Source organism: Strigops habroptila, chromosome Z, assembly GCF_004027225.2.
Source record: "Strigops habroptila isolate Jane chromosome Z, bStrHab1.2.pri, whole genome shotgun sequence".
Classification (NCBI taxonomy): domain Eukaryota; kingdom Metazoa; phylum Chordata; class Aves; order Psittaciformes; family Psittacidae; genus Strigops; species Strigops habroptila.
Window position 1 is genome coordinate 50,168,548 of NC_044302.2, and position 26,902 is coordinate 50,195,449.

Below are 26,902 nucleotides of genomic sequence, written 5' to 3' on the forward strand. Positions count from 1 at the left end.
CTAAAGTATGCTACAGGTTTTGGAAGCTGGAGCTGTTCCTCCATTGCAGGTTATTCCATCTGCCGTATAAAAAGAAACACAGAATTAGAGGTACAGTTATAAATGTACTTCACAGCCATTATAGGGGTATTTTCGCACTTAAAAGTTATCCAGTGATCAATGTAGGTCATACCTATAGTACTCATATTAAGAGCTGTATGCTGTGCAAACTAATCATACATGTAAGGCTGCTTTGGAAAGAATGTTTTAGAGTTAGTAGAAACCTTCCTCAGTTAAATACTGCTTACTTAGTTAGGAAATAATTCTTCAGAAGTTTTCCAAATCTGAGCTAAAGCACTTACTTTTGACTTTTTATGTTAATTACTATTAATTAAACTGAAAGAAGATATCCAGACAGCTGTAATGATTCCTAAACTATGTCATGTGAAGAATGCTAACTCCATAGGCTGTTTGGGATTTTGGTCCAGCCTGGAACAAAAGCAGACTTCAGGTGCTGTCTCTGTGAAGGCACTAAGTTCTGATGGATGTTTGATCAAACACTTGGGAGAGCCAGAAGAGCTTTCTGCTTCCACCTCTCTGGGAATCAAACAAATTCTCATGCTACCAAACAAGATTTCACCCAACACCCACTGCAGCTGACTTATTTCAGTGCTACCGAGGCTGAGCCCACAGAAGGAAAAAAAAATTATTCAACCAAAATAAATTGCTACTAGGTACTACCATTACTGCTTGCTCCTAGGAAGTACCTAATGTGGGCTAGAAATGGGCTGAACTTTAATTCCTCAGTGTTCTCCGTAGGAGTGTGTTAGCTGTTCTTAGCTCCTTCTGCTTCATGACCTAACACATCAGCCACAGCCTCTGTGTACAGAAGGATGTCTCCCTGCTATTTTTTAGGGACACACATACTGCAAAGGACTTTCTGCTGTTCCCAGCTGCATAGGTGCTCATGCTGCATGTACTCTCACTAGTTTCTCAGGCACTATCTCCTGGGCATTTGAGCAGGTGGCCTTTTTGACAGCCTGTTATGGTGTCAGGTTTGAAGATAAGGTGTCTTCAGCCTTGTCAGTGGAGCAAAATCAGGGAAATTTGTTCTGGCCATCTGACTCTTTGCCATGTTGGCAGAGCTTGCTGCAGATCTGGGAGAGTATCGCATAAGTATGTTTTTGAGTTTGAAATGAAAAACTAAGTACTGACCTTTATTTGCAGCCATCTTCTCTTCCTCTTTTTTCTTCTCTTCCTCCAGAGCTTTCATTTTTGCATCATACTCATCAGCACGGGTCTTCCACTCATTTCTGTTATTCAGCAGCCCATCAAGCATAGGCTGAATTTCCTCGTGGAAACGGGAAAATTCCTAACCAAAACACACTCATCAGCACAATGCAGCACAGAGGCAGTGCTTGTCCATCTTACCTCAGGACAGACCCCCGCACTTCACCTGCTAGGCTGGCTCATGCAGGTAAAATACTAAGGGCACAAAGAGGGACCAAGCTGCAGTGCCCTAAGGAGGGGCAGGTGTTGTGTCCTCTACCTGCCCCTCTCCCCAAGAGCAGTGTTACTGCACTGGGAGTCACTTGCCTGGGATTTGAACCCCTGTGAGAAGGACAGGGTGTGAAAGGGTGTGCTTTGGTTACCTTATAGACAAATGTGCACACAAAGTCGATGAAACCCACTTGAAGCTTTGGAAGCTCAGCAGCTTTCCTCCGGTCCATCATGGGCTGTGGGATGACACAAGTTCACCATGTTGTATGAGACACCTCATTGAAAAACACACCTCTATCTTCTCCCTGAAAGTGCCTTGTTGTGTTAACCTGACTTATGTAACCATGGCAGTTCTGCCATGCCATCCATAAAGGCTGTCCATCACAGCTCACTTCCTCGGCTGCAGAGCAGTGGGCTCATTTCCTTTGCCATTTCAGCAGCTATTTCAGAGAGCTCTCAGTGTGTATGGATGGGGAGGAGAACAAAGAGTTTTTCCCTTCTGCCTCTCAACCATATCCCTGAGAGACAGTTTATGTTATAGAGTGCAGAAGACTCTTGAAGGCTCTTTCAATGCCAAACTTAAGTATTTGTTGTTATAGCAGAAAAAAAAGAAAAATAAAAAAAATACATGCTAAGAAAAAATGTACTTCCAATTACCAGAAATAATTTCTGGATTCTACGAAGTTTGTGTTTGTTGTTTTTCTCTTTAATGGAACTCATGCTTTCCTCTATGATGTATGTATTTATTTTTCTTTTTTTTTGTGCAAGGAAGCAGCACAAAGTCTCAAGGGGAAGGGTGACTCCTTTCTGGTTCACAGCTGCTGTGACCCATCTACCAATATGGAGAACTGCACAATAGGCTCTGTCACAGACATCTTTCCTAGCTGAGTACCCACTTTTCCAGTGGATTTTGACAGGCATGGTGATTTCAGAAAACTCACAGGGCTCTGAAAGCAGTGTTGCTTGTAGTAAGTCTCTGCTAAGACTTGCTGTCTGAACTGAACCTTCTGGCTCTCTCGTGGTACTTACAATAGGCTGTTGCTGAAGGACGCTTATTTCTAAGTCTCCTTGCTCCCAGAACTCAGCTGCTACCAGCAGAGCTACCTGTGTTGCCAAGGAGGGAAAAAGAAAAGTTAACAGTGACTTTGGCTTTACAACTTGACGTGCTTCAGGTCTCTACCATGAGGCAAATCTCAGTTCTAGCTTCTCTGTATCTTTGTGTCCAAGCCCAGCCACAAACATTTTCCCGAGAAGTACTGCTGTGACCATGGGATTGCACCCATGTAGTAACATGGTAGCAATGTTTGAGCAAAGTAGCAAAGTAGCTCAACAACCTTGTTGTACTGAAGCTAATTAGTCCACTGCTCATCTATTACGAAAGATTTCCAATGAGTTCCCCTCAAGGATTTGCACCTGTGTCACAGTCGTTGCTGCCTGTTATGATTTTCTCAGTTATCCTCTCTCCATGCTGAACAGGAAGGTGGGTTTTATTTCCTTTATAGTCCTTTAAGTTAACCCCACTGAGCTCAAGATAAATATTTAGGGGTTTTTATTTTCTTCACTAGTAAACATGAATTTTCTAAAGAACTCACAACTGCAATTCTAAAGATTGATTTAGCATCGAAATCGTAGTTATTCTCAAGTCCCTTTGGTAGTTTTGGTAAGAGGCTTTGATTCAGCTTCTAGGCAGCTTATTGTATTACTTTGAAGTATAAGATACAGAAATCTAACAGTATATCTAGTGTCTGACCTTACTCTGGACTTCCCAAGGCTTCGTGATTGCTGACAAATCACAGGCAGTCATCATCATGGCCCTAAAAACAGGAAAGAAATTAGTTTATTCTCTAAACCTGCACCCTATCTTTTGCAGGCTCAGGATGCTCACACTGCAGTACTCCTCCAAGTATCAGAGGTCCCTGCTGAAGTGATAAAGATAGATAATGTAATAAAGATAGATAAAGTGATAAAGATGGATAAAATAATAAAGAAATATGGATTGCTGGAACAGCCTTGGCTTTCACTGGGACACTCATCAAAGATTGGTCTCTTGATTAAAATGGATTTATCCTGGGGAACTGCTTGCTTCTGGCACTAAGATAATTACTGTTTTAATCATTTATGGGGCTGAACATCTTGACTGTGGAGTAATATCTTTGGCTCCCACATGGAGGTGTAGCAGTGCAGACTGCTATCGCTGAGGTTGTGGGTGCACTTCATCGCCAGAGCAAAGCATCTGTCTGGTCACAACAGCAGCATTGTGCAACTCAGACTGGGTGCCGCTGGGAAGAACTACTAATGGGTTGGATTCCTGTACATGTGCCATTAGAGCCTGCTCCTGCTTGTGGCCTGCAGGGTGGTCTGGTATATGGCCAGCAAGGATCCTGCATCTCATTAGGATTATATGACCAGAAGGACACTCCAAAACCAGTCATTGTTTTCCCCTTTTTTTCTCTGTTTCTCCAGAAAATCAGATTTGAGCAGACAGTGACTTATCACATGCTGATTTGCCCTAAGTGCAGCACAAGGCGTGTTCTGGAGCTCTCACCAGGTGACTGCATCACTAACCGTTTCAGAGCTGATTACTCACATGACAACCTCTTTCTTTGTTGTCTCCAGACACAGGTATTCAGTCCAGGCAGTCGTGCTATCATATGTCTTGGACTCGTCAACAATTTTCTGAAACATTGTTCTCTTTCTTTGAGGGGGAAAAAAAAAAAATAGGGAAAGCTCCAAAACAAGGAAACAAATGTGTTAAAACCAGGTGGCTGATCCTGGTATTGATAACCCTTCCATAAGGGTTTCCAATAGTTGCTGTCCTGGCATTCAGGTCCTCAAGGAAGCCCCCAACAAAACCAATCAATCACCATTACCTGCTTCTCTTAAGTAGAGGAAACTATTGTAAATGTCTTAAAAACAAGTGTAGTGGTGAGTCTTGAGCAGGAACTTGAAAAGTGTGAGCTGCTGCAAGTTATGTCAGCTTCCACCTTTGTCGGTAGTGCAAGAAGGCTTTTTCCCTGAATGTTAAGCAAACTGCAGAAACCTAGAGCTGCCTTTGTAAAGCTACCTGGCTTTATCTACATAGTCTGACCTTGCTAACCTTATTTATAAACCTAAATATGTATATCAAATTCTGGGGAGAGTTTTACACACAACACACCCATGTTTTGAGTGGTGTGAAATCTGGAAAAATCTGCTGTTTCAGTGGTAGCAGAGAAGATATTTAGGCCGGACCCAGAAAACTATTTGCATACATGTTCTGTGTGTAGCATTTTGCCTGGGTCTGATCTCAACCAAGCCTTCATTTGCATGGACCAAGGAGGGCAAAGACCATTTTGTGTGCATTTGATAAGGAAGTGGTGGTAACTGCTCCTGTATAGCCACCATACCTCTGGAGTAAGAGGACTGGGTATTGCACTCTCCCTCATATTCCTCTTTTGTGTACTGTTTATATTTTGCACAATCATTCTTCAGTGCAAAACACAGGAGCAGTCTCTGGTCTTGGCACTGTCTGTTGAAAGCACATTTTGAAAGCTCCCTGCTAATTAGGAAGTCATATGTTGCTGAATTCCAGCCGTGTGTCCTAGGAAGTCAGCGCATGCTGATAATGTAGCCTTGGCCAGGCCATTCACCGTTCATGAGTATCTTTAGTGCTGAAGTGCTAGCAGAGAGTGTCTGAACCAACAGATATCTCTTTCTGTTACAGGATCATACAGTGCTGCCTTGTTGGGAATTGAGGCTTAAAATGTCATGTATGTGAGCTAATGAGTAAAAGTTCAAAATTCTTTTGAGCAGTTTGAGTTCTCCCCACCAGCTCTGATGTCAGTATTAGAGGCAGACTCCCAGAGGCAGTGTGTGAATAGGATTGCTGCATGGGAGGTTCTCAGAGCAAAGCATCACTTTTTGTCTTTGTAAAATACGTGCGTATGTGACCCACTTACTTGAAGTAGAGTGCCAGGTCTGTGGCTATAATGGCAATATCCATCAGGTGAATCATGTGCTCATGCTGTCTGCGGTTGAGGTTCTGACATATATTCAGCGACTGAAAAGCAAAGGAAAGGGAGCTGCAAAATCCAGGCATTGTGGTGTTGTGAGTTCCTAGCATTCTCCCTTTCTTAAGTGCTCACTTTTTTAATATCTATTTTCAATAGCTTCAGCTTGCTCCCCTAAGATGCAAAGGCTGTGAGCCCTGTTCACTGTATGCTGGTGCCTAGTCTCCCCTTTTGTTCACTGAACAGGGCCGGTGTCCTGAAACTTGTCACACAGCATGTGCCCAATTGCACATTTGCTCTGGTCCCATTGCAAATTTTCCTGAAGGAGAAGTTAGCTGGAGGAGTCTGTCAGCCTTGGCTCCTGTGTTTAACATATACACATGGGGATAACAATATGGCTTCTGAAGAAAACAAGTCATGCATTTAGGAAGCCTGTGCATTTTGGTCCTGAGGGAACATAGAGTACTTGGGGAGTGAGGCAGCTGCAGCTTCTCAGCTATCCCAACCAGAGAAAGGTCTTGTGCTAAGCTGTCAGCTCTGCTGTTGCCGAAAAACCTCCCTGAAAGTAAATTATTAATGGTCTTGCATTACAGTTCATTACCAACCTCTTCAGAGAGCAAGAATTTTCCAAATTCCAAGTGATGTCTCTCTAAAATTGAGGATCCATGAAGTTTAGCTAAAGGATTTTGAGATCTGGTTGCATAAATGAAAAATTAAAGATATTAGTGCAGCACTTAAAAATAAAAAGTACTGTTCCATTTTATTTTCGATTTTGTCACACACACAAGTTTAACTCATTCTAAAAGGCTTAAAAGTAATATTTTTAAAAATAGCTAATGCCTTGAGTCTAGTGAAGGAGTTTTATGACACTGCTTGTGGCTATTCGGATGCTGTATAAAACAGTCTTCCACTACAAATATCACCAAAAATGTTGTTTATGACTGGACTGTTATTACCCAGCATAGTAGGCTTGTTTAATTCCTGAATAACTACGTGTTGATATCTAGGAACAGGAACAGGCACAGAACAGTAGCAGTCCTTGGGCACTTTCCTAGATGACAAGCAAGACGCTCTTGTATCCAAAACATCAGCCACCTTCTCTTACATTTACTAAAGCTCCAGAAGACAGTAAGACAATATAGCCAGCAAGCACTGCAGAAGAGCTGTGATCTGACAGTACTGAGCAACAGAGCAACAAAGGCTTAACTGATCATGAAATCATGCAACTGTTCTTGTCTAGCTAGTCACAACCTACTGGGAGCAGCAGCCTCATACTCGTAGGTGCTTTGTTTCTGCAGGTGATGAGGGCAGTGCCATACATGGTGCATTCTGCACAGATACCCTCCAGCAAAAAGTAGGCCTCTTACAGCCAGGTTGCTCCCAATGGCGTCCTGAGTTTTCTATGATGCTCAGGCTACTAAATGCCTGTGATGCACTTGTTCCACCCTGTAATGGTAATGTAGAGTGTTGCTTTAACCAAAGGAGGTCTGCTATGAGGTAAAGAAAGCCTCAGAGAGCACTGCAAGATTTCAAGTGCTGTAGCAAGCTGAAAAGCAAGGTTATTTGCAAAAAAAACCTTGCAGCATATAAAACAGCTGTGCTGGAGTTTGGTGTGATCACAGCCTGATCCCACTCCCTGTGAGAGCAACAGTGAATGGTTTGGAGTAGTCAGAAAATGCTTACTTCATTTGGTAAAGGTTGTTGGTTCCCCTGTGGTCAATATCGTGGCACAGAGCAGCAGTTACCATTGCAAGGGCCTCGAGGTCTGTGTAATAACGCTTCAGTTTGCCAGTCTGGAGGGTGAGAATTTGCATGTCATTTGTTAGTATCTCTTACAGAAAAAGGTACTGAGCTGTTACTGCTCTGTTCTGGGGATGTCCTCATTGAAACAGTTCAGGAGAACTGAAAATACTCCTGAAGCTAAATGCAATATATAGTACACTTAGGTTAAGATGGGGAAGCAGCTGGAAACAAAACAATTCAGACTCAGGTAAGAATGTATGTATGTTGTACATATGTACTTGATGCCCACCTGCAATGTTGGGTGCCTGCTGCTGTTACAGTCTCTTGCTCTAGGGACACCCGGGTCCTCACAAGCACCCCTCCAGTAGCTGCACACAAAGTGAACTCCTTTGTGAAGGGGGTCTGCATCTTTCTGAGCAATGGGGTTCAGATTCCAACCTGAATCACCCACAGGATTTTCAGGGGGACTGTAGACATAACTCTGCTGCAAGCTGTCTGGGTCATACTGTCTGCACCAGGTCCATCCCTCGTGTGGAGCAGCAGCCTGACACCTTTTATTGTTGGGGCACCTGTGGCCCTGAGAGCCTGTGAGAAATGGCACTTGCGATAGACTTATACTTGCCTGGAAATGGAAAGTGTGAGGTTGTCTGCATCCTGCCAGCTAACCTCAGTCTGGATCTTACTGTCAGAAACTACTGGAAGAAGGGACTACTGTAGTGTCTCTTCCCTATCTGTTGCAAGTGCAACAGAAGACCTCCTGCTAACAAAGCCAAGCCACAGCATTAACTGGGGTGGTGTTACCTTACCATCAGGAGTGTGAACATGGTCTGCGCGACGTTGAAGCCATGGCGCCAGTTGTGGTAAGTTATCTTCCGGTAGCCTTTGCTGACAGAGTACACAAACCTTACCAGTACCTGCAGATGGGGGGAAGAGGATGTCAGTTTATGTGATGAAGTTGCTGCCTGTTGCTCTTGCAATAAACACCATGTACAAAAATCATGGACGAGGTTCAGATGTGGCCCCAGAAAGAAATCAGAAGCTGTAATATCATCATTTTGCCTCATAGTGTTGCTATAGTAAAGCCTAGTGGAAAGCTAAAGGGAACACTAAAATATAGCTCTCTCTTTTCTAATCTATCTCTGAAAAATAAAATCACAAAGATGCCTGTGGGGGAAAGAAGAAAGAGCCATGTCTAGAATAAAAATAGGATTGATCCTACTGTTTGTGAATTGTTGAAGTTCCTTGTTTCTCTATGTTTATAAGATTTATTAATACTGATTAGTTTTACTAAATTACTGTGATTTAGTAATAGTGATATCTCTTTTCAAGAGATATTGCTCCATAGGTGTAGAGATGGGTAGTGTTTATATTACCTAAACAACTACAATATAAGGCATGAAATAACAAAATGGTTTTTTCCTCTGCATTCTACATCTCTACTTGTACTACCTCTGGTAGCTGTATAGGTTTTCTCATTAGGGAGCAAATTAATCATGGGTAGGTAATTCATTTTTCAAAATCTTGGATTCTCAGAGTGGCAGAAAAGAATGACTGCTTTCCACATGTGTATCAGGGGTTAGTTGTTCCAGAGTAGATATTTTGAATACTTTTTGACATTGACATGCTATCAGTAAGAAGCATAGAAGTAATTCCCATTCAGAGCACCCCACTTCTACTTCCCAGCCTGCCTCTCCAGGGTGAAAACTTCCTGCAGTTACCGCCGGATCACACTAGATGGCAATAAACCTCACATGATGCGCTGAGAAACCCCTGCTGAAATGCCAGTCTCACAACTCCTGCAGGGGCTTGAAGCGTGACAACAGCCGTGAGCTTGCACATCAGGGGCTAACGGGTCCTTGTTCGCACATGGTCACACCGCTCTTGTCTCCAGCAGTCAGGTAACAACTGCACCAAATGAAGGCATGTCTTTGTTTGCAGGGGGCAGAAAAGCAGAGTGATCTGCGTTGTGGGTATTTTGTCTAAAAGCTGTTGTGCATGTACTATAGCAAACAAAACATGCACAATCATGCACTGCCCCGTGTTGTGCCTGGAAACTGTGCTGTTACAGTGCGGCTGTGAGAGGCATTAGACACAGCAACTGCAAGCCATTTTTTGCATAGTGTTTTTCCCATCTACATAGACCTGATAGCATACCCATGCCTGTAGCAGACAGCGCAGAGCCGAAGAGGCCAGCTTCACTCTCCAAACCCACATGTAGCGGCCAGAGGCTTTGAGAGGGGATCCCCTGCCCTCAGTAGGGCAAGGGGGCTCAGGATGCATACCACTCTACCTGCAAGCTCCCACAACCCCAGACCTATGGCTGCATCATGAACCGTGAAGGGCATGAACAGGGACCTCAACCATTCAGTGCTGAACCTGCTGGCCATCCAAGGCAGGAGGCCCTGGGTGCTGCCAGCTCCTACCTCCTGCGGGATCTGGAACTTCTTCACCACACCAAGCTCGTAGTACATCTGAATGCCACACTTCACCAGCTCTAGCTCAGTGCAGTCAAAATCAGAGAACCTGAACTCGTAGATTTCAAACTTGGTGGGCCCTGGGAGTTCTTCTTTCTGTAAAAGAGGTGGGACAGTTCATTGCTGTGCTACTTATGCCATCCCTAGAAGCACCTGGAATGGGTTTTTCTTAATACAAATTTATCAGTATCATACTGCTAGAAACTTCTGTTTTTAGAATATAGCACATAAATAGACTGAAATGATTCTTTTCATGATAACACTGTAAGTGGGGGAGGAGGGAGGGCATGTTTGGTCAAGCACAAGAAATATTGCTTGTTTTCTATTAAGCACTTTACTTGTTGATTTGCTATAGTTTGGAGACCCCAGACTTGAGAGGTCTTACAGCGGAACACTTATAGCCCTCCATATTGACTCTGGAGAACAAATAATGCAACAGGTCAAGCTGGCTGATGGGTTTCCGGGTGGACTCTGAACCCGTTGAGATAAAGTGGCAAAGAGCTTTCCTGGGAGCTGGGAAAGGCATTTGCTGCCACCTGATAATAACCTTCAACTCACACAGCGGAGGAGGGTAGGGTATGCTTTGCCTTCACCCTTCACCAGGTGCCCTGTCGATGTGTACCAGTGTGTCAACACTGGGAACTCTTCCCTGCATCCACGCAAGCAATATTTGTTTGCCAGGGCTATCCATTAGAGCGGTACATTGCTCTTACCAGGATGCTTGCCAGCTCATCTTCCTCACACTCACTTGGCTCCTTCCCCAGCTTTTCTCTTGTTGGCTGCAAAGAGCATGCACATGTTAAAATTACAACCAAACCCCAATGGACGTTGTGCTGTGCAGCTTTGGGGCAATCTAGGGCAGCTCTCATATGCAAACTGCATTTTCTTGCTGGACCTTAACTCTATTTCGGGTCTTTCAACCTGTTCTTCCCAGTGAAATGTTCTCGCTCTCCTTGATTTCTGTTCATGTTTCCCCCACTTGCAAATGTTCCCCTTGAGCCAATGTCTCAGCTGGGTCTTCTAACTCCACACCCTCTGCACTAAAGAGATTTTTGGGTATGAATCAGCTCCTATTTCACCCCTACAGACCTTCACTGAGTAGCGCCTTGGTCAGCCCATATCCAAGACCAGCTTTGCTGAGGAATTGAGGAATGACACAGCGTGGCAGTGAGCTGAGGTGAAAGGCAGACCACAGAGTCAAAACAGAGACTTGTTCTGCCTCTGTGCAGTTTGGTCAAGCTTTGGGGAGCCTGGAAGCATTTCTGAGGGATGGGAGACTTGTGTCTGTGCCTTAAGACATAGGCAAGGCCAGCAGCCTTAGGAGCGTGCTGCCCCTTGTGAGGCATTACCAGAATTTCCTGGATTTCATCCTTGTCACATTTCACATGGTAGAGCACCATATCCTGGGCAATGTCCTTCCGGTTCTCCAGCTTGTTCATCTTGTCATATGTGTCTGTGTTGAGTACAGACCAGCCCAGGAACTGTGTCAAGGACTTGGTGAGGGGAAAAGAAGGAAACAGTGAAATAAACAGAGCATCTGTTCCCTAAACACACATAAATATAACACTGAATGATGTATTTTAGGAGAAATACAAGCTCTGATTTGACCACATGTCTATCAATGAGTGTTTGCTCCCAGCCCCTGCTTGCTCCTCAGGAGAGCAGCTCCCCAAATGTTGGATCTGCTTAGACCTCCAGAGCATCCATGCATGTGAAGGACCCTCTCTTCAGCGTGGACATTCAGCATATGGAAAGCTATTTCTGTGATGTTGCAATTGTCTCCATGCCTGTGGAAAGGCTGGTGTCACGGTACTGACAGCAGGTCAGGAACCCTTGTATCAAGAGAGAGAAAGGTGGTATTACCACCTTTCATATATGCTTACTCACACCTTGCGTTTGCTCCCAACTTGTTTGCTGTTCAGTGGCCAATTCAAACTGATCTTTTTTTTTTTTTTTTCCCCCAGTCTTTTTGTTTGATAAGAAATGTCTATTTCAGGAAACGTTCTGAGTGACAATGGATGCCAAGATCTGAATGCCTAAATTGGATTGAAACTAGCATAGGAGCATTTCTAAGCAGTAAGGTCTCTAATCACAGCTGCTGTTGGTAGGTTCAATACCTGGCCAGATTCAATACCTTTGCATCTTAGATAGATACACAGAAAATTTCTGTGTAATTTCTCCAAGGAGTTGCCTAGCCAGTGTGAGCCAGCTGCATGTATGTGAACACAGGTCAGAATGGTCATAATATATAGGAGATGCTCATGGCTAGGTGTCCAATCCAAGAATGCTGAAATGAAACAATGCAAACACAGCTGGGTTTCCAAGACTGAAACCCCGCAGTGTTTTATATAGTCGCTTTGAAAACTTTCAAGGTGATGCATAACACCTCTATAAGCAACAAAGAAACTTACTTAGCTGCGAAACGCTGGGGGATGCTTTGTAGGTATACAATGAGCAATAGTGACCTTTCTCAAGCATATGAATTACTTCCAGCTGCAGCAAGTAACTATACCTCCATGAGGGTCTCGTCCTGTTCGTCAAATGGTTTCCCATCTTTTCTGTTATAAAACGTGACAACACCAACAATTTCTTCCCTTTTGTTGACTATTGGCATGGAGAGAACGTTTTTGATAGTCCATCCTGATTCATCTAGAGGACCTTCCTTGAAGCAATAGCAAGCAGAAAGACACCATGTACTTAATGTGTTTTCTAAATACATCTGCATTCCCATTTTACATAAAGGCTACAGGCCAAGGAAATATTAGTATGCCTAATATTAACTCTAAATTACATTTTTGCATAAAAAAGTAGAATTCTTGATGGGACTGGAAGTTTTCACTGTACCTGAAAATTAAACATCTCATCTGCAGCAGCATTCATAATGTTGCAAATCTAGGAGATCACACAAAAGAGAAAGTTTTACAATATGGGCAATGAGAAGTTTGAATACCAAAACAAAAAACTGAATTGATGAGAAGGCAGCATTAGTCTGATTTCATCTCAGAAAGTCTTGATGAAACCTTAGTTAAGTACTCACAAATCCACTTTCAGCCACATAGGTTGGCAATCCAGTAACCAGTGCCCAGTGATCCGGGGCAGGATTTCTGAATGGGACAAAAACATGTAAGGGAAATTAAGGATATATGTTTACTGAAGAATGAGCATGGAAATGACATGTATTCAGCTGATTGAACAGTCCATGTTTACATGTTTCACCATCAGTTACTAAATGGTTCTGTTACTTTGAAAGGACCCATGTGCACAAGCAAAAATTTTCCACGTAAGGTAAATGCTTTTCCTTCAAGGATCCAGTGCAGGATAACCCATAAAATAACATAGTCTGTGGACACTTCAGAAAAAGTTGTTCCTGGGAGTGAAGGGCAAGTTTCAGACCTTCAGCGCAAAGAAAGCTAAAAGAAAGCTCTTGGCTCAGAGTGTCTGCCAGCCTGAACTTCTGAACACTGCTGTACCTAAGCAATGGGGCTCTTTTTTGCAGCACTGACAGCAGTGCAAAGTGGTGTGACCAGAAGTGGGCAAAATGCCTGTTACGTCAGACTTGTCCAAGGTGCCCAAGGCCACTTTGAAAACTTCAGCGGCAAGAAGAGAAGGTGGCTTTCAGAAAGACGAGTCTCGGTGTGGTGTCAAGAGAGGAGGAAAGGCCAGAGGTAGCCTTGAGATGGCGTCGGTGACTGGAGGATGAGAAAGAAACAAGGAAGCTGGATGACAGGTAGGGGAGCAGAAGTGACCATGAGGATTAGGCAGAGGGGTGAATGGCAGGGCTGGGACAGCGGGTGCCTCAACACAAGGTCAACCTGGATGTGTCAGCTCACTAGTTGACACAGGGAAGGTATCAAGGAGAAGTGATGCCTCAGCCTGGCAGGGAGAGTAGCAAAACTGCAGGCATTCAAGGAACTTCACTTCTCCATCTAAAAAGAATCACTGGTTTCAATAACTTTTGGAGCCCGACTTGCAAGCCATGGTCCCAATGCCCTGGAGGAAATCTTTGTGCTGTAGAAATGTGAGTCAAAGCATCAACTTGCATTCTGGCTCTCTTACTCTGTATTCTGTCTGTCCTTTGCTCATGAATGTCTTTAAATCACAGGGAACCTTGGTCTTAGCTACTCTCTGTCAGTACCTAGCATACAAAACTTGGGCACTTACGGAATGACTTTGATGTCTTCTTTTCCATGTAATATATAATCGATGACCTTGTAAAAGACTATTTCCTACAAATAAGAAGAAAAGTGATGTTAAAATTAGTGGCGAGGCAATCCAGCCAGACAGGAGAGAGTTTAAAAAACGTTGTTCTCACGTACCCTGCCGTCTGGAGTGCGAGGCCCTGAGTAGGGGGGAACTTCTCCCAGCAGAACTGGCCACAGGTCAAAAAATTCCTGGTTTTAAAATGAAAAAAGTATATTTAGAGTAAAAAAGTGCCTTGATCCTCAAAGTAACCACTGCTCTACCATGCTGGTTTTGGTATTGTGTAAACAAGGCATGAAATAATAAGACTAATTTGATACTATGCAGCAGGATGGTATATCCAAATCATGAAGTGTAAGGTGCATTATATGGCTGTATGTAGTCATATACTGCCTATACACAGGATGCTGCTTCATTCAGTGAACAGCACAGGCTGTACCCACAAAGCAAATGGGTATGTCAATGTTTTATGTATGTTCTTCATTTTCCAGAGTGTGACTATAGGGCTGATTTACTACTTGCCATCTTGCTAAAGTGAAAGATTTTATTTTCTTCTTTTAGGCTAGATTATGGTGCTGATCGAAGTGTCTTTAGCACACTCATGATCTTTTAATACACATCGTCACAAGAGAGCATGCTATAAAGGCTCTGGAAACATGGTGGAGATCACAGTTCACGGTAGCCTCAGTCGGCTAGACAAGGAAGCTGTGTAACCCCCACGTGTAGCTTGCCAAGGTGCAAACAATCAGATCAAATCAGAGCTTCAGAAGTAACTTAGCTTCTGTAAGCTTATTTTCATGAAGCCAAATTTTGCCTAAAAGCCTGAATACCATGCACATGGATGAGCCTTTGAGGAAGGTAGCTGCTTTCTTGCTGGGGGGTTATAAAGGTATCTCGCTATAGTTCTGATATCCACAGGCTTTGTGAGGCTGTGCTTATGTTGCAGGCTTTGACCAGGATTGCTGTAGTCAGACACCTTTGTCTTCCCAGCCTCTGGCTCTTTTGACAGTCCCATTCCAGTGATAAGCTCTTCCCTTTCTCTCTCTTTCTTTTATCCCAGGCTCCCCATTTGCCAAAAGATGTACAAGACACATGTGAGCACTCACCTTCTGCTTTGTCATGTCCAGGAGACCTACTGAGTACCGGTCACAGTTCAGGTATGCTCTCACTGTGTAAAAAGCCTTGTGGAACTGCCTCTCAATGTCTGTCAGTTCCTCAAAAACCTTATTAGCTGACCACAACAGCACCTGCAGGATAAAATCCAAATGTAAACATAGCTTCTCCTTGAGAGCTGGGCTTCCCAAATGTGTTTGGAATAACAAGGAAACAACTGGGGCTTTATACTACAGTTTCTGAAAAGTGCAATAGCAGCCTATACTGCAAAGTGTAAAAGCATTGCTTATTCACATTGGGAATTACTAGTGAAAGATGTGTTCTGAGGAAGAGTCAGATCACCCTGGAGTGCTATGTAAAAGTCCAGTCTTACAAATATAGCACAAAAAAGTAGTAGTGCCGGATAAAGAGATGGCCCCACTTAAATTTTATATCCATAAGTAAAATGTTGCATCCAAAAACAGTTTCACGAAAAGTGTTGCAAATTCTGGAGGCTAGAGTTGGAAATATCCAAATTGCCATTTTCCTCAAAGCCCTTCCACTGCTGTTTTGTGTGCACATCAGCCGATGATCCCTTTCCCCATCCTGTGCCTTACAGATGCACCCTTAAGAAAGCTGTTATTAGGCTCTTTCATTTGTAAAAATTGAGGCTATAGGGCAAATTAGTCTTAGCTTATGCATGTGTGCCTGTTTCCGAGTGTGTGTGCTTTGCTTTCCAAGCCCAGAGGACATGAGGAGCAGTGCTTCAGAAGCACTGGGAGCTGCTGCTGGAGGTGACTGGACCTGTGCTTTGAACAAGAAGTACTGTTACATGGCCACAATCAGGAAAAGTGTCTCACCTCTTCACTGGGCACTAGTGGATGTTTTTGACAGTTCTGAGCTGCATCGGTTTCTGTTTCTAATCCATAAACTGGGACAACTTTGCCACTCCTACAAAGTCTGAGCTGTTCAATATCACTGGCCTCTGAGCATCCCTCAGATAGGATAGTGGTGTCATACAAACTATTAGAGGAAAATGAGCAATGGTTTATTTTTTAGCATTTTGCAGCATGCAATAAGTAATGCTGAAAGCCACAAAGCCCAGTGAGAACTGAAAGAAACACCTGAAGAATGGCCAATTCCTGGAATGATGTAAATAAGTTGGAAAAAATATGTTACATGGTCTTCTAATAGGACTCTTTCACAGTATCTGAGCATAAGCAGACCAAACTGTCTTTGCACAAGCTGTTTTACTTACAGTGTTCCCCAGTCTTTGCAGTTGGGATTTGCAATTCTAAAATTTTAGACCACCTTAGAGAGTCTCGTTTGCTTACTTTGTACTTTGGTACTTTTAAGTCTGACAGAATGAATCATATTAACTCTCGCACAGACTTTTAGATCTAGATGTCCAAAGGTTTGTCAGTTGAACTGTTGGTAGAGCTAGCAGTGTGTCTTCATCTCGTTCTTGCTTTCCTCCCTTTCTGTGGGACCTGCTGGTGCAGCAGTGATATATGAACACAGGACACCTGGGTTCAGCCCCAGACCAGAGCACCCTGTGGGATACATTAGGCCTTCCAGCTCTTGGGTCACCAGTTTGTTTTCTAGCCTTTTTCCTACCTCCTCCAGTCCTAGTGCTAAACCTTAACAGGAATAAACCTTCACTAGTTCTACTTTAGTTGAGTCACTCAGAATTGCTAGACGGGCATATCACCTGGCTATCATTCATGCTTATGATTACTGAAAAAATTGCATGTCCTCTTCAATAACAACCAGCTTTCTGTTGCAGAAAGGGATTGCATGGATTCACATTCAATCCCAACAAATTCAAGAGTTCTTTCATAACCTAAGTCATGGAAAATAACGGTGGCTGAATTGCTTCAACTCAGAATACTCGAAACCCCTCAGCTATGTTAATTTCTAATGAGGGAGGCCGATACAAAAGGCATGTGAGAGTCTTTTTACTGGCACTAGGAGAAATTCTATGGCCCTTTTTAATAAGCAGATAAGGAAAAAATTCCACGTTCTTAATTGTTTCGGGAAATCTCTTAGTGCTGCTGGTTGAAGTGGTTAAATGGCCCCGGAGTGTCAGTTCAATAAAACATCTGGAGCTCAGTTCTGCTGAAGCTGGTGCCACTGTGTTAGCTCCTGCAGTTTTGCCAGCAGCAGTAGGAACAGAGAGTAATGAAGGACTGCGAGGAAGGAGCAATATCTGAAAGCAGATAAGGGCACCTCTTTATTTCTGCTCTTCAGGCATAAATCTCTGGACAGATCAGCTACAGCTTTGAAATCAGAAGAATGAACTCATTTGGTTTTGGGATACAGCCCAATCTGCATTTTCATTCTTACCTGGCCTCTTCGAGTCTCACAATTGTGAAGATAACTCAAGTGATAAATTTTCAAGTTCAAGGAGGCAAAATTCAAGTACTTCAGAAAAAGCTGAAAAGGCAAAAAATGGGATTGAGTCAAATGCAGTAGCAGCCTCGGGTATACTGGATTTCATAACACCCCTTCAGCAACGTCATGGTAATTCCCCTGGATAAATGCTTTGCTTTGCACTGGTGTGAGATGAGGCTTATCCCACTGTAACTTCCCTGAAAGATTTCTGAGATAAGCACTTTCATAATAAGCCTCTTCTGTTAGAGGGTGGGTCCCCTGTGAGGAAATTCATACCAGTGGAGCTTCACTAAAGCAGACATCCCTACTGCAGAAGAGTCTGTGTTACATGGCAAAAGTAACAACCGCTTGATAGAAACTGAGCTACTGACCACTTACTGTTTCATCAGAGCTGGTGAAGTAGGGACCATTCAGCTTATTAAGAGCCACAATGACAGCAACTAAATCTTTGCCATTCAAGATGGGTGTTGCAAGGATGCTTTTCGTAGTGTAGTCGGTGAGCTCGTCAACAAATGAACTGAACTGGGCACACTGTTCAACAAAGAATTTACAAATTAAGCATTTTCCACAATATGCGTAGTCTTAAAACCAAGTTAAAGCATAACCTCTCAAAATAAGCCGCTTAAAGAAAGTTTTGCTTAAAAAATTACTGAGAAAGATAAATGAATTAGCATAAAATTGGACAACGTACAGGTGATAAAGCTGGTATCAAGAGAACTGGATGTGACTTCTCACTGCAACACATGCACTTTTTTACTTTTTTGCAGAGATCTTGCAAATCATGAGCTTTAACATTGCAAACTCTGTCAGAGGAAGGAGGCTTTCCACTGGTCATTCTCAGATCACTGACATCCTTCATAGTACCTCCTCCACCCTTTCCTCCAGCTTCCCATTAACAGTGCCAAATGGGTACAGCCAGTTACCACACAGCGTTGTGTAGCCACAGTTTATAAATCAGTGCTGTCCTCTGCAGTCATTAGGAAGTTCATTCACCTTCATTTTAATTCAGCTTTTGCCTGGCCTCTAAAGCGGCTGTTGGCTTGCAGCCTCCATGAAGCCATCTACCCCTTGTTTTGCTTGATAATGTTCTCCCAGGCATTCCCTTCCATGTTGCTGGGCCTTTGTGCATGGGATGGTAGATGGAAGGGAAGGTATGCCGATGGAAGATGCAGCTGGTACCAGTGGTGGGTGGTTCTTGGTACTCTTCCCCTGTGCTTGAACATGACCCACCCCCTTCTGCCCAAGGAGCATTTTGGCAGTGGTTGCCATGTTCCAATAGCACTGCTATGGACTGGGATGCACAGGGACTTGCCCATGAAGGAACTGCCATTCAAACCACTGGGAGAGTACCTGGTCATGTTGTAGGGGCAGCACAAAGGGAACTTGACCAATTGTTCCTTATGTGAATGTCACTGTCTGCCCATCCCAAAAGAAAAGAAAGGAGAGAAAGGATAGTGTGGGCAAGGCAGGTGGCCCATCACCTTGCCTGCACAGGTCTTTATTGACACCATCAGCACCTGCCAGTAAGGAGTGCAGGAATGGTCTTGCTGACCCAAGATTTTCTCCCTGTTCAGTTGAATACTTGTCAACTACTAGTCCTTCCAGTTGGGTCAGAAAAAGCTGCACAGCTCTGATCATATTCAGAAGGCTGCACCAGAAAGAATAATCACTCCCTAATGCACCTTCTCCCCATACGTCCCCAGCTGCTGGCCTTCCCTGCCAATTGGGTTAGACAAAGCATATAGTCTCTGGGTCGTCTTCAAAAGAATTGTCTTAAGGCAATACCTCAAAGCACTAGGGTTGGGGTGCAGCGCTTGGCTTGCAGCACTGAAATCCTTTCATATTCATGGAGAAAAGGCTGGACCCGGAGAGTTTTAGAAGAGAGTTTAAGTCACATTCTGATGCTTCTCCCCTCCCAAGAAAAAAAAAAAAAAAAGTGGTTGCAAAACCAAATCAATGTCTCAGTATGTTCTGTAAAGGACAAGGAAGGTTTTGCTGAAGCATTTGGTTGTGCTTATATTGAGCAACAAACGGATGGATAAACAGATGGTCTCTTTGTAACTAGCAAACAATAGATGGAGTAATCCCAAATGCCATATTTGGGTCACATGGATTTTAGTTTTATATCTATGATTAGAACAAGTGGATTATTATTACTGCCATTCAGGTTTAGATGATTCAACCCAGGAGTATAGGGGGTAAATATTGTCATGAAGGCATAAAGATATAACATTAAAATTCCTTGGATCTCTCTTGATATTGCAGTGTGCAGGTTTGCTGAAAGAGTTTTTTTGGTCAAAGCTTGTCTCTAGCTGCTTCTGATGAAGATCACGCACACACAGGTCCACTCCCTTCTGGTTGATAAAAATGCCTCTGAATTCCCTTGGTCCAAACTTTATCAGACAGCAAACATTTTCAAATGACATTTGAGGTGGAAAACCCTACTGGACTCACTATAAAGGATTTCTCTCTCTTTGCCAATTACTTATGGAATAGAAATGTTTGTGGAAAATTCCATGTGCGTTCAGTGCAGGTCTGATTGTACCATGCTCTGCTGGACTAGATGCGATTTTTTAGACAAGCAAGGTGTGAGTGCACTGGTTTGCAGGAATTAACACGTAGTATAATTAATTTGTTTAGATTCACCTTGCTCCAGAAATGAAATTAGAAGCAACTTACAGACTTATCACTGGTCCTTTGGTTTCTACTACACAGCTATTACACTGCAAGAGGTTTGAGCCTCAAGCACTAAGATGCCCTGCTGCCTCTTGATCCTTTGTACTTGTAAGCATGGGAGCCTTTCTTCTACTAAGTGAATGCATAAATGGCAAACCTACCTCACTGACATCCTTGATGTTCATGGTTTTCTTGGTTTGCGCAACGTAGCCCACAATGCCCAAGTCCAACGGGTAGACAATCTCGCAGTCTGGGGGAACCAAGCATTCCTCCAGGGTGCTTCCCTCTTGGATGTTGAAGAGCCTTGTTGCCAGTTCAGGCGTGCCATTTCTCTGCCTGTACATGAAAAGACTACAGCGGTCAGCATGAATAAGGGACCTGATTCTTCTCAAGGTCTTGAAAACAACTTTCTCCATGTTGATGCTTTCTTGCATGTCTTGGATCAACTCAAAAAGTATTTCACTCTCATTGCTATCCCAGGACTCTGTTCCTTGTTTCTTCTCAAAGTACTGCTTCGCAAAAGCAGGGTTGCCATCAAGAAACTTCTCCACGTCGTCTTCACTAATGCTCATTGTGAATGCCCTGGGTCTTGTAGTAGGTAGTAGTCCAAAGATGTGGTCTATGTAAAAACTGTAATTTCTGATGTGGTTCCTAAATTTTTGTGATAAAAGATGTTGCTTCTAGAATGACCAAGGGTGAGGCAACACTGCAAAGGAGCTTGTCATCAGGAAGAGGTATTCCTTTATAGTGCCGAAGGTGAGTCTGTGGGAGGACAGATCTTCTCAACCAAACAGATTAGATGACCTCTGCAAGAGCTCTGGGACAACTTTCTTCTTCTTAATCTGAATTAAAATAAAAACTGAGTACTCACAATATCTGAAAACACTCTTCTTTCTCTTGACAAGCAGAACACCTACTGAAACAATTACATTGAGGCAGCAGCAACAGGGAAGAACTGCATCTTCTAACATTGAAATAAGCTCTTTAAAGTCTAATTAAATATATACTGCTTGGGCCTAATCCTTGGCTAACAAGGTGAGCATCTTATTATTTCTACTCTCCCAGCTCCCTGCAGTAGTAGGAAGTGCATCCTCCACAAAAGAGCACAGTGGCCAGAACAACAGTGAGCTAATTCTGCTCTTTCAGAGCTCCCTCTGCTTTTGCATGGTTTTTTATATGCTATTGTAAGGGCTGTTATCAAATGGAAGCACCAATCCTGAACACTTTAGTCCAGGATTTGAACTGAATTTGAAAGGTCTGTGGCCTTTCTTTCTAGCTAGTAAGAACCAGGAAAGGAAAACATGCATCTTAGTGGCATCCCTTTAGGACGGAATCTGGGGAATCATAGGAGGCCTTGCAGACAAAAAAAAAAATCGAAATCAAAATACCCAGGAAGGTAGAAAAATCTTGCTCATCATTATGAGTGGAGAAAGGGAGGGAATTACAGCTCTGACTGAGAGTTGTTCCACGTCAGTGAAGCCACCGTGCTGTGCAAACAGCAGGTGAGGGTCAGCATCATGCTGGGAGACATAATGCCATGGAGGCCATTACTCTTCAGGGGAATTAAATAATGCACATGGGCTTTCATCAGTGCGGAAAAAGGGTAAGTCCCATCCACCACGTTGCTAGAAGATAATCATGGCTCACTTGCTCAGAGAGTAAAGGGCCAGGCTGCCCATTCCTGTGAGCATTGGTACTACTGCCAGGAGTGGTGCAAATCAGCCCAAATATGAACATGGGTGCCTGGGAGGAGGGTGGCAAAAGAAGGAGCTGTGGTGGCAGTGTTAGAAATGCTTGTCCAGGTGGGTCCCATCAGCAGGGAGGACAGAACAGATAGCTGCTGATTCATTCATGTTCACCTCTGAAAAAGAAGGTGAACATTCTTACACAAAGGCATAGAAGTATAGGGGAAAAGAGTTAAGAGAGAAATCCTTTCAGAAGATTTCAGGTAAAAGAGTGGAAACTGAGGCAAAGATGTACAAATTCATTATTTACCATTCCATTTTCTCGCATTCATTCTTTCAGTTCCCTGGATTAGTGGAAATGCAGTAAGAATGTTGCTGGGTCAACTGGTTGAATGTCTTAGATGCCTTTATGCTAGCATGGCAGAGACTTGCTCTGACAGTTCTTGTAGTCAGGATATTAAAATAGAGTTATTGCTCAAGAAGACTTGGAGGAGGTGATATGTGCCAGGGATTCATACACTCCCTTCGGTGTCCCTCTTCTGCTGGAGGGAGAAAGACTTGCTCAGCAGCAGCATAACGAGGGTCTGCTTCAGGCCTCCAGAATGGCAATGGTTGAAGCCTTTTTATGAGCAACAAGCAGGACAGCCCCAAGCACAGGACTTGGTGGCAGTGGGAAATGCCTGGTGTCTGTAGGCATGACAGTGTTTCAAGCCGCAGGCTGTTCAGCAAGGTGTTGCATGCTGCAGAAGTTTTCTGGTACAAAGGGTGGCAGGAAGAGCAAAACGAATTTTCCTTCGGTTCTGACTGGAGGCAAGTGAAAGAACTAGCTGAGAACTTCAAGGCAGGAGAAGTTCAGGTGAGCCAGACCATGAAATGAGAGTTTGAAAATGGAAAAAAAGGGCCTTTCTGTAAATTATGTGCTCTTGTTAATCTTGATCAAGAGAAAAACAAGGCAGAAAGTGTGTAAACATGGCAAAATTATTGAAGATGAGTGTTAGAATAGAGTGAATAACTAAAAATGGAAAGTCAGAAAGGTCAAGATCCAAAATGAGATTAAATTAGGAACATGAAGGGCAATAAGCATTTTCTGTTATACTGGGAAGAGTAGGAATATCAAGGAAAGTATTGAAGGACTGGTGTGCTTAGAGGGTTGTGTGAAGTGACCTTTAAGCTGTCAAAGGCTTTTTCTCATGGTTAACTGAATATCTTCTGCAGTTCTGAAATGCTGGGAAAAGATAGATGTAATGATTCTTTCAGTTAAACAGCAAAAAGTAAGAACTGAAGAATTCCACAACAGACAGTTTTGAATCTAGCTTGTAAGAAATACAGGAACAAATATGTTTATGTAAATAACTAGAGGAGATAAGTAAGGCCAGTGTAGTTTCGTCAACAGCAAACTGTCATACCAGCATAATTCACTCTATGCCAGAGTAAGAAGTCTGTAGACAGGGGGAAAGCAATGACTGTCACAGGTCTTGACTCATGATAAATTACACACAAGATATTCTGTCTTTTAAGGTGAAGGCTTAGATGAAATAGTTAAAAGGTGGTGGCAAATCCATCTGAAAGGTGAAGAGTTGTTGTTAGTAGCTCACTAATGAAATGTAAGAACTTCTTGAATAGGATTCTCCATGGAGGCTGTCTTAGATGCAGAGCATCTCAGTATTTCCACTCATGGGTGGAATAAAATTATATGTGTATGAGCTGTGGCCAGGTGTCTGTAAATGTATTTGAGCACCATCTTACAACTAAATTGCAGACAAGTGTGTGCAGGAGGACTAGAACTCACCAAGGATGCGTGGAAAGCTCTACTTATGTGGAGAACAGTCATCTGGTGATTTCATGGGGATGAGTCACTATTCTGGGCTGATCACAGGCTGAACAAGTGTCAACACTGCCAGGCAGAAGGAGCTGTACACCCATTAGGTGAACCTTCTATTATATAAGAGATTATGCCAAGTTGTACTGAACAGATGTGTCACCTGGAAGACAGTAGGAAAATGTGACCTCTGAGGAAAGACAGGTTCGTCATGTCTCTTCCAAGTCATCTCTTTTCTAAACAAAATAGTCTCCAATTCCATAAAAGGCAACCGCTAAGGTAAAAAGAACAGTGTATTCTTCATAGTAATGTAGGACAGGAGATTTCAGATCTGCACTGAAAAGGCTTCCGCAACAGTGGGAAGAGGCTCTCACCCTGTCTTAGATACCCCTAGAATCAGAGACGCCATCCTTTTTCCCAGAGAATACCTCTTGTCAGAAGTGATACACATGTAATAATTCCAGCCTGCTGGAAGTGTTATGGATAAACAACTTCTTATAGGTGGAGGAAAACTCATTTTCCTGTGGGTCCAGCCACCCGCAGTCCACAACCTCTTTGGCCAGTTATATGTGAAGAAACCATTGTTTGGACACACAGGAAAACCTTTGTCTGCAGCAGCGTAAACCTGCCAGATAGGAATAACTTTATTGATGATTAATGCGCAATGGAAGCCTCCTGCCTCCCAAGGCCTCCACCCCAATATCAACCTGGGCCCTTCCAGTGTGCTGTAAAGTACAAGTCTTGTTTCATCCCTCGGTGATGGAGAGGAAAAGGACGGGGTAAAGTAAAACCAACTAAAAAACTTGCTAGTCAACTAACGTATTTTGGATACTGGTAACCCAAAGTAATGATGTTTCCTATACATGGACTTTGAAGAAGCTCTGATGTGAAGTGTAGCTCCACTTACAGTCTAGCATACTATGGCCTGGTACTTTTCTGATCTAGTGGACTTCCCTTTTGCCAGGTCAGATTTGTGGAAGGACACAAGGTCTCCTGGGAGCTCATGGCCACTTCCCTGGATTATTTCAGCGTCCAGGAATCAGGCTGTGTATGAAATGGATATTACAGCACAGAGCTATACAGTTAGAGGATGTACTCAGGATGCCCTGTGTCTGAACAGAAGGTCCTTTTGGCTTGGTAGCATATGGTGTTTTCCAGGCTGTATTGCCTCACTCTTTATGCGTAAGCTGACATAAACCATAGGTTTGGTGGCTATATTACGGGGTATGAAAATCATTGTACCTGTTTTTGGGTTGTGGTTTGGGAGCTGAAAAATTGCAAATGGGTGAACTATTCACATTGAATGGAAGCTGGCACTCTTTTGGATCCAGACCTCCCAGACACTCACACTTTGTTTGTATGAAATGTTCTGTTCAGTTCAAGATAAATGTTTTTGTTTGAAACATTTGTAAGAAAAATAAGCAGTGTCCAACAGTGACACTCCAGGCTCAAAATATGAAAGATCCAAGCTCTGTCCTTTCCTCTGCATACACAGTTTGAACCTTAACAAGCATATTTCCCCTTAACAAGCGGAAAGAATAAAGGACCCAAGTACTGAAGTTTATAGCTGCAGAAGAGGAGAAACTGAGGCAATATCTATTAAGCCAAGCCAGAGCTGTGTAACTGCAGTGCAATTGAAACCACATAGGAATGGTGCTTGGGAATCTAAACCATCTGTGTAAAGGCAGCCAGCAGTGCTAGAGCAGATCCCTTGGAGAAGGGTGATGTCCTGCCGTACCCAGAATTTCAGGTGTGATGCAAAGGCTGCAGGTGTTCCCTAGGCCTTCAAGGAAACGTAGGTGGCACCATGAAAGCCATTGCTGGCATAACAATGATTACTGAGGTGGGTACAGTCTAAGCTTGCAATAGGATAATGTTGTTTTATTGGACTTAGGCAGACAATGAAGGATTTTGGAGGAGGATGAGGCTGCTATTTTAGGAAACTTGCACTAGGCTGTCACACAGCATAATATCTGAGCATGTGTGGTTGCACACTTTGGTTTTAATAGCTTTAAAACTGAATTGCAGAGTTGGCATAAGACCTCTGCCTTGTTGGGTCTTGGTGGATGTCCTTTAAAGTGTTTCACATGGAAACCTCAAATGCTTAAACCGCCTTGAAAGCCTGGCTGGTGGCTGAGAAGATGAGCTGGAGTCTCTGGGAACAAAATTCGTCCCCTTCCAACAGCTCATGTCACAGTCTTTCCCCAGTCCCATGACGGACACTACTAAAAACTTCAGCTGTGAAGTTGTGCAAAATATATGGCTCAAGAGAAGCACTACTGTTAAAGTCATTTATGTGTCCAAAGCAGACGGTGCAGATACTACCTGCAAAGCAGAAAGGGTGATGGCAAGCCTTGGGGATGTTAGGTCTGAAGATGCTTTTGCTCCTCCTTCATGGGAACAATATTTTCCTCCTAATCAAGAGGCTGTGGGGAGGGGAGCTGCAAGGGACTAATTTGATTAGACATTATCCTTACAGGATGCTGTATTGACAGCTACACTCAAACCTTTGTAGCCCACTCATCCGTTGGCATAACAAGATTGCAGCTTATCTGATTTACCAAGTAATATTGTCATGCCACCTGCTTGTATCCACGAATAAGCTTTCCTGCCTGGAGCCATGGAAGTCCAGCGAGGATCAGACATGTGTTCCTCACCCCTTCTGGGCCAGGGTCTTTTACCCCTGATGTCCAGCTCACTCCTCCAGCCACACAACGATTATTTCTTGCCTTGCAGAGGACTAGTGTGCAAAAACTCAGGGCTCTGTCTCAGCGCCCTCCCTTGGCCTTTCCTTCCCCTCCATGGCTGCACAGGAGCCTTTTAGGTGAGCTTTAGGTCCTTTCCAACACAAACCGTTCCAGGACCTGTAAGTCTGGGGATGCAAACCAAACTGGGGGAGCAGAGGGCAAGGCTGCCCTTCAGAGAGACCTCAGGGTCTAGAGAAATGGGTACCAGGAACCTCCTACAGCCCACCCTGGGCAAGCACAGAGTCCTGCCCCTGGTGCATGCTGGCAGCAAGGAGGTGTGTCAGCTGGGAGGTGTGCATGAGCACAGCCTAAACTGCACACTTGTTTTAATGTAATCTGGCTGTTACACAGGAATGCAGCAGTGGAGCATAGGAGCACAGCTTAGTGGCAGTCGTAGGTCTGAAGAAGTCACAGTAGCTTCTTATGCTAGAGCTCTGTTATCTTGTTGATTGCATAGAGGATATCTGAATTGTAGCAGGATCGTTAAGTGTTTATAATGAAGTATAAATCCCATGCACTACTGTGAACAGACGAAAGTGTGCTGCTGGCACTTTGACTGCAAAGGGTGAGCAATGTGTGTTAGAGTCAAAATTAGTACCTGGAC

General features: G+C 43.5%; 2 protein-coding genes across 2 annotated transcripts in view; one reads left to right on the forward strand and one right to left on the reverse strand.

Moving 5' to 3' along the window:
* PDE6B (phosphodiesterase 6B) lies at positions 1–20,773 on the reverse strand. The gene is made up of 22 exons (XM_030471276.1): positions 20,209–20,773; positions 17,750–17,902; positions 17,324–17,413; positions 14,992–15,132; positions 14,002–14,076; positions 13,847–13,911; positions 12,723–12,789; positions 12,530–12,577; positions 12,198–12,347; positions 11,035–11,178; positions 10,399–10,464; positions 9,635–9,781; positions 8,018–8,125; positions 7,152–7,261; positions 6,074–6,161; positions 5,418–5,518; positions 4,067–4,174; positions 3,230–3,293; positions 2,509–2,583; positions 1,632–1,715; positions 1,195–1,351; positions 1–59 (listed from the first exon to the last, which is right to left on the reverse strand). The coding sequence occupies exons 1-22, from the start codon at positions 20,617–20,619 to the stop codon at positions 1–3; spliced, it is 2,511 nt and encodes an 836-aa protein (XP_030327136.1). The 5' UTR covers positions 20,620–20,773.
* Positions 13,357–26,902, forward strand: part of LOC115601363 (purpurin) — a 26,917-nt gene continuing 13,371 nt past the window's right edge. Inside the window, exons 1-2 of the mRNA XM_030471277.1 lie at positions 13,357–13,412; positions 14,946–15,042. Coding sequence (XP_030327137.1) covers positions 15,005–15,042 — 38 coding nt within the window. The 5' untranslated portion in view covers positions 13,357–13,412; positions 14,946–15,004. The remainder of the gene's footprint in view (positions 13,413–14,945; positions 15,043–26,902) is intronic.

What these genes read in the sequence shown, in the direction of transcription:
- PDE6B (XM_030471276.1), bottom strand. Translation starts at nt 20,619, where the DNA reads ATGAGCATTAGTGAAGACGACGTGGAGAAGTTTCTTGATGGCAACCCT. An exon ending in ATGAAATCCAGGAAATTCTG is followed by an intron (nt 10,465 to 11,034) that starts GTAATGCCTCAC and finishes TGCTCTTTGCAG; the next exon opens with CCAACAAGAGAAAAGCTGGG. An exon ending in AACAACCTTTACCAAATGAA is followed by an intron (nt 6,162 to 7,151) that starts GTAAGCATTTTC and finishes TTATGCAACCAG; the next exon opens with ATCTCAAAATCCTTTAGCTA.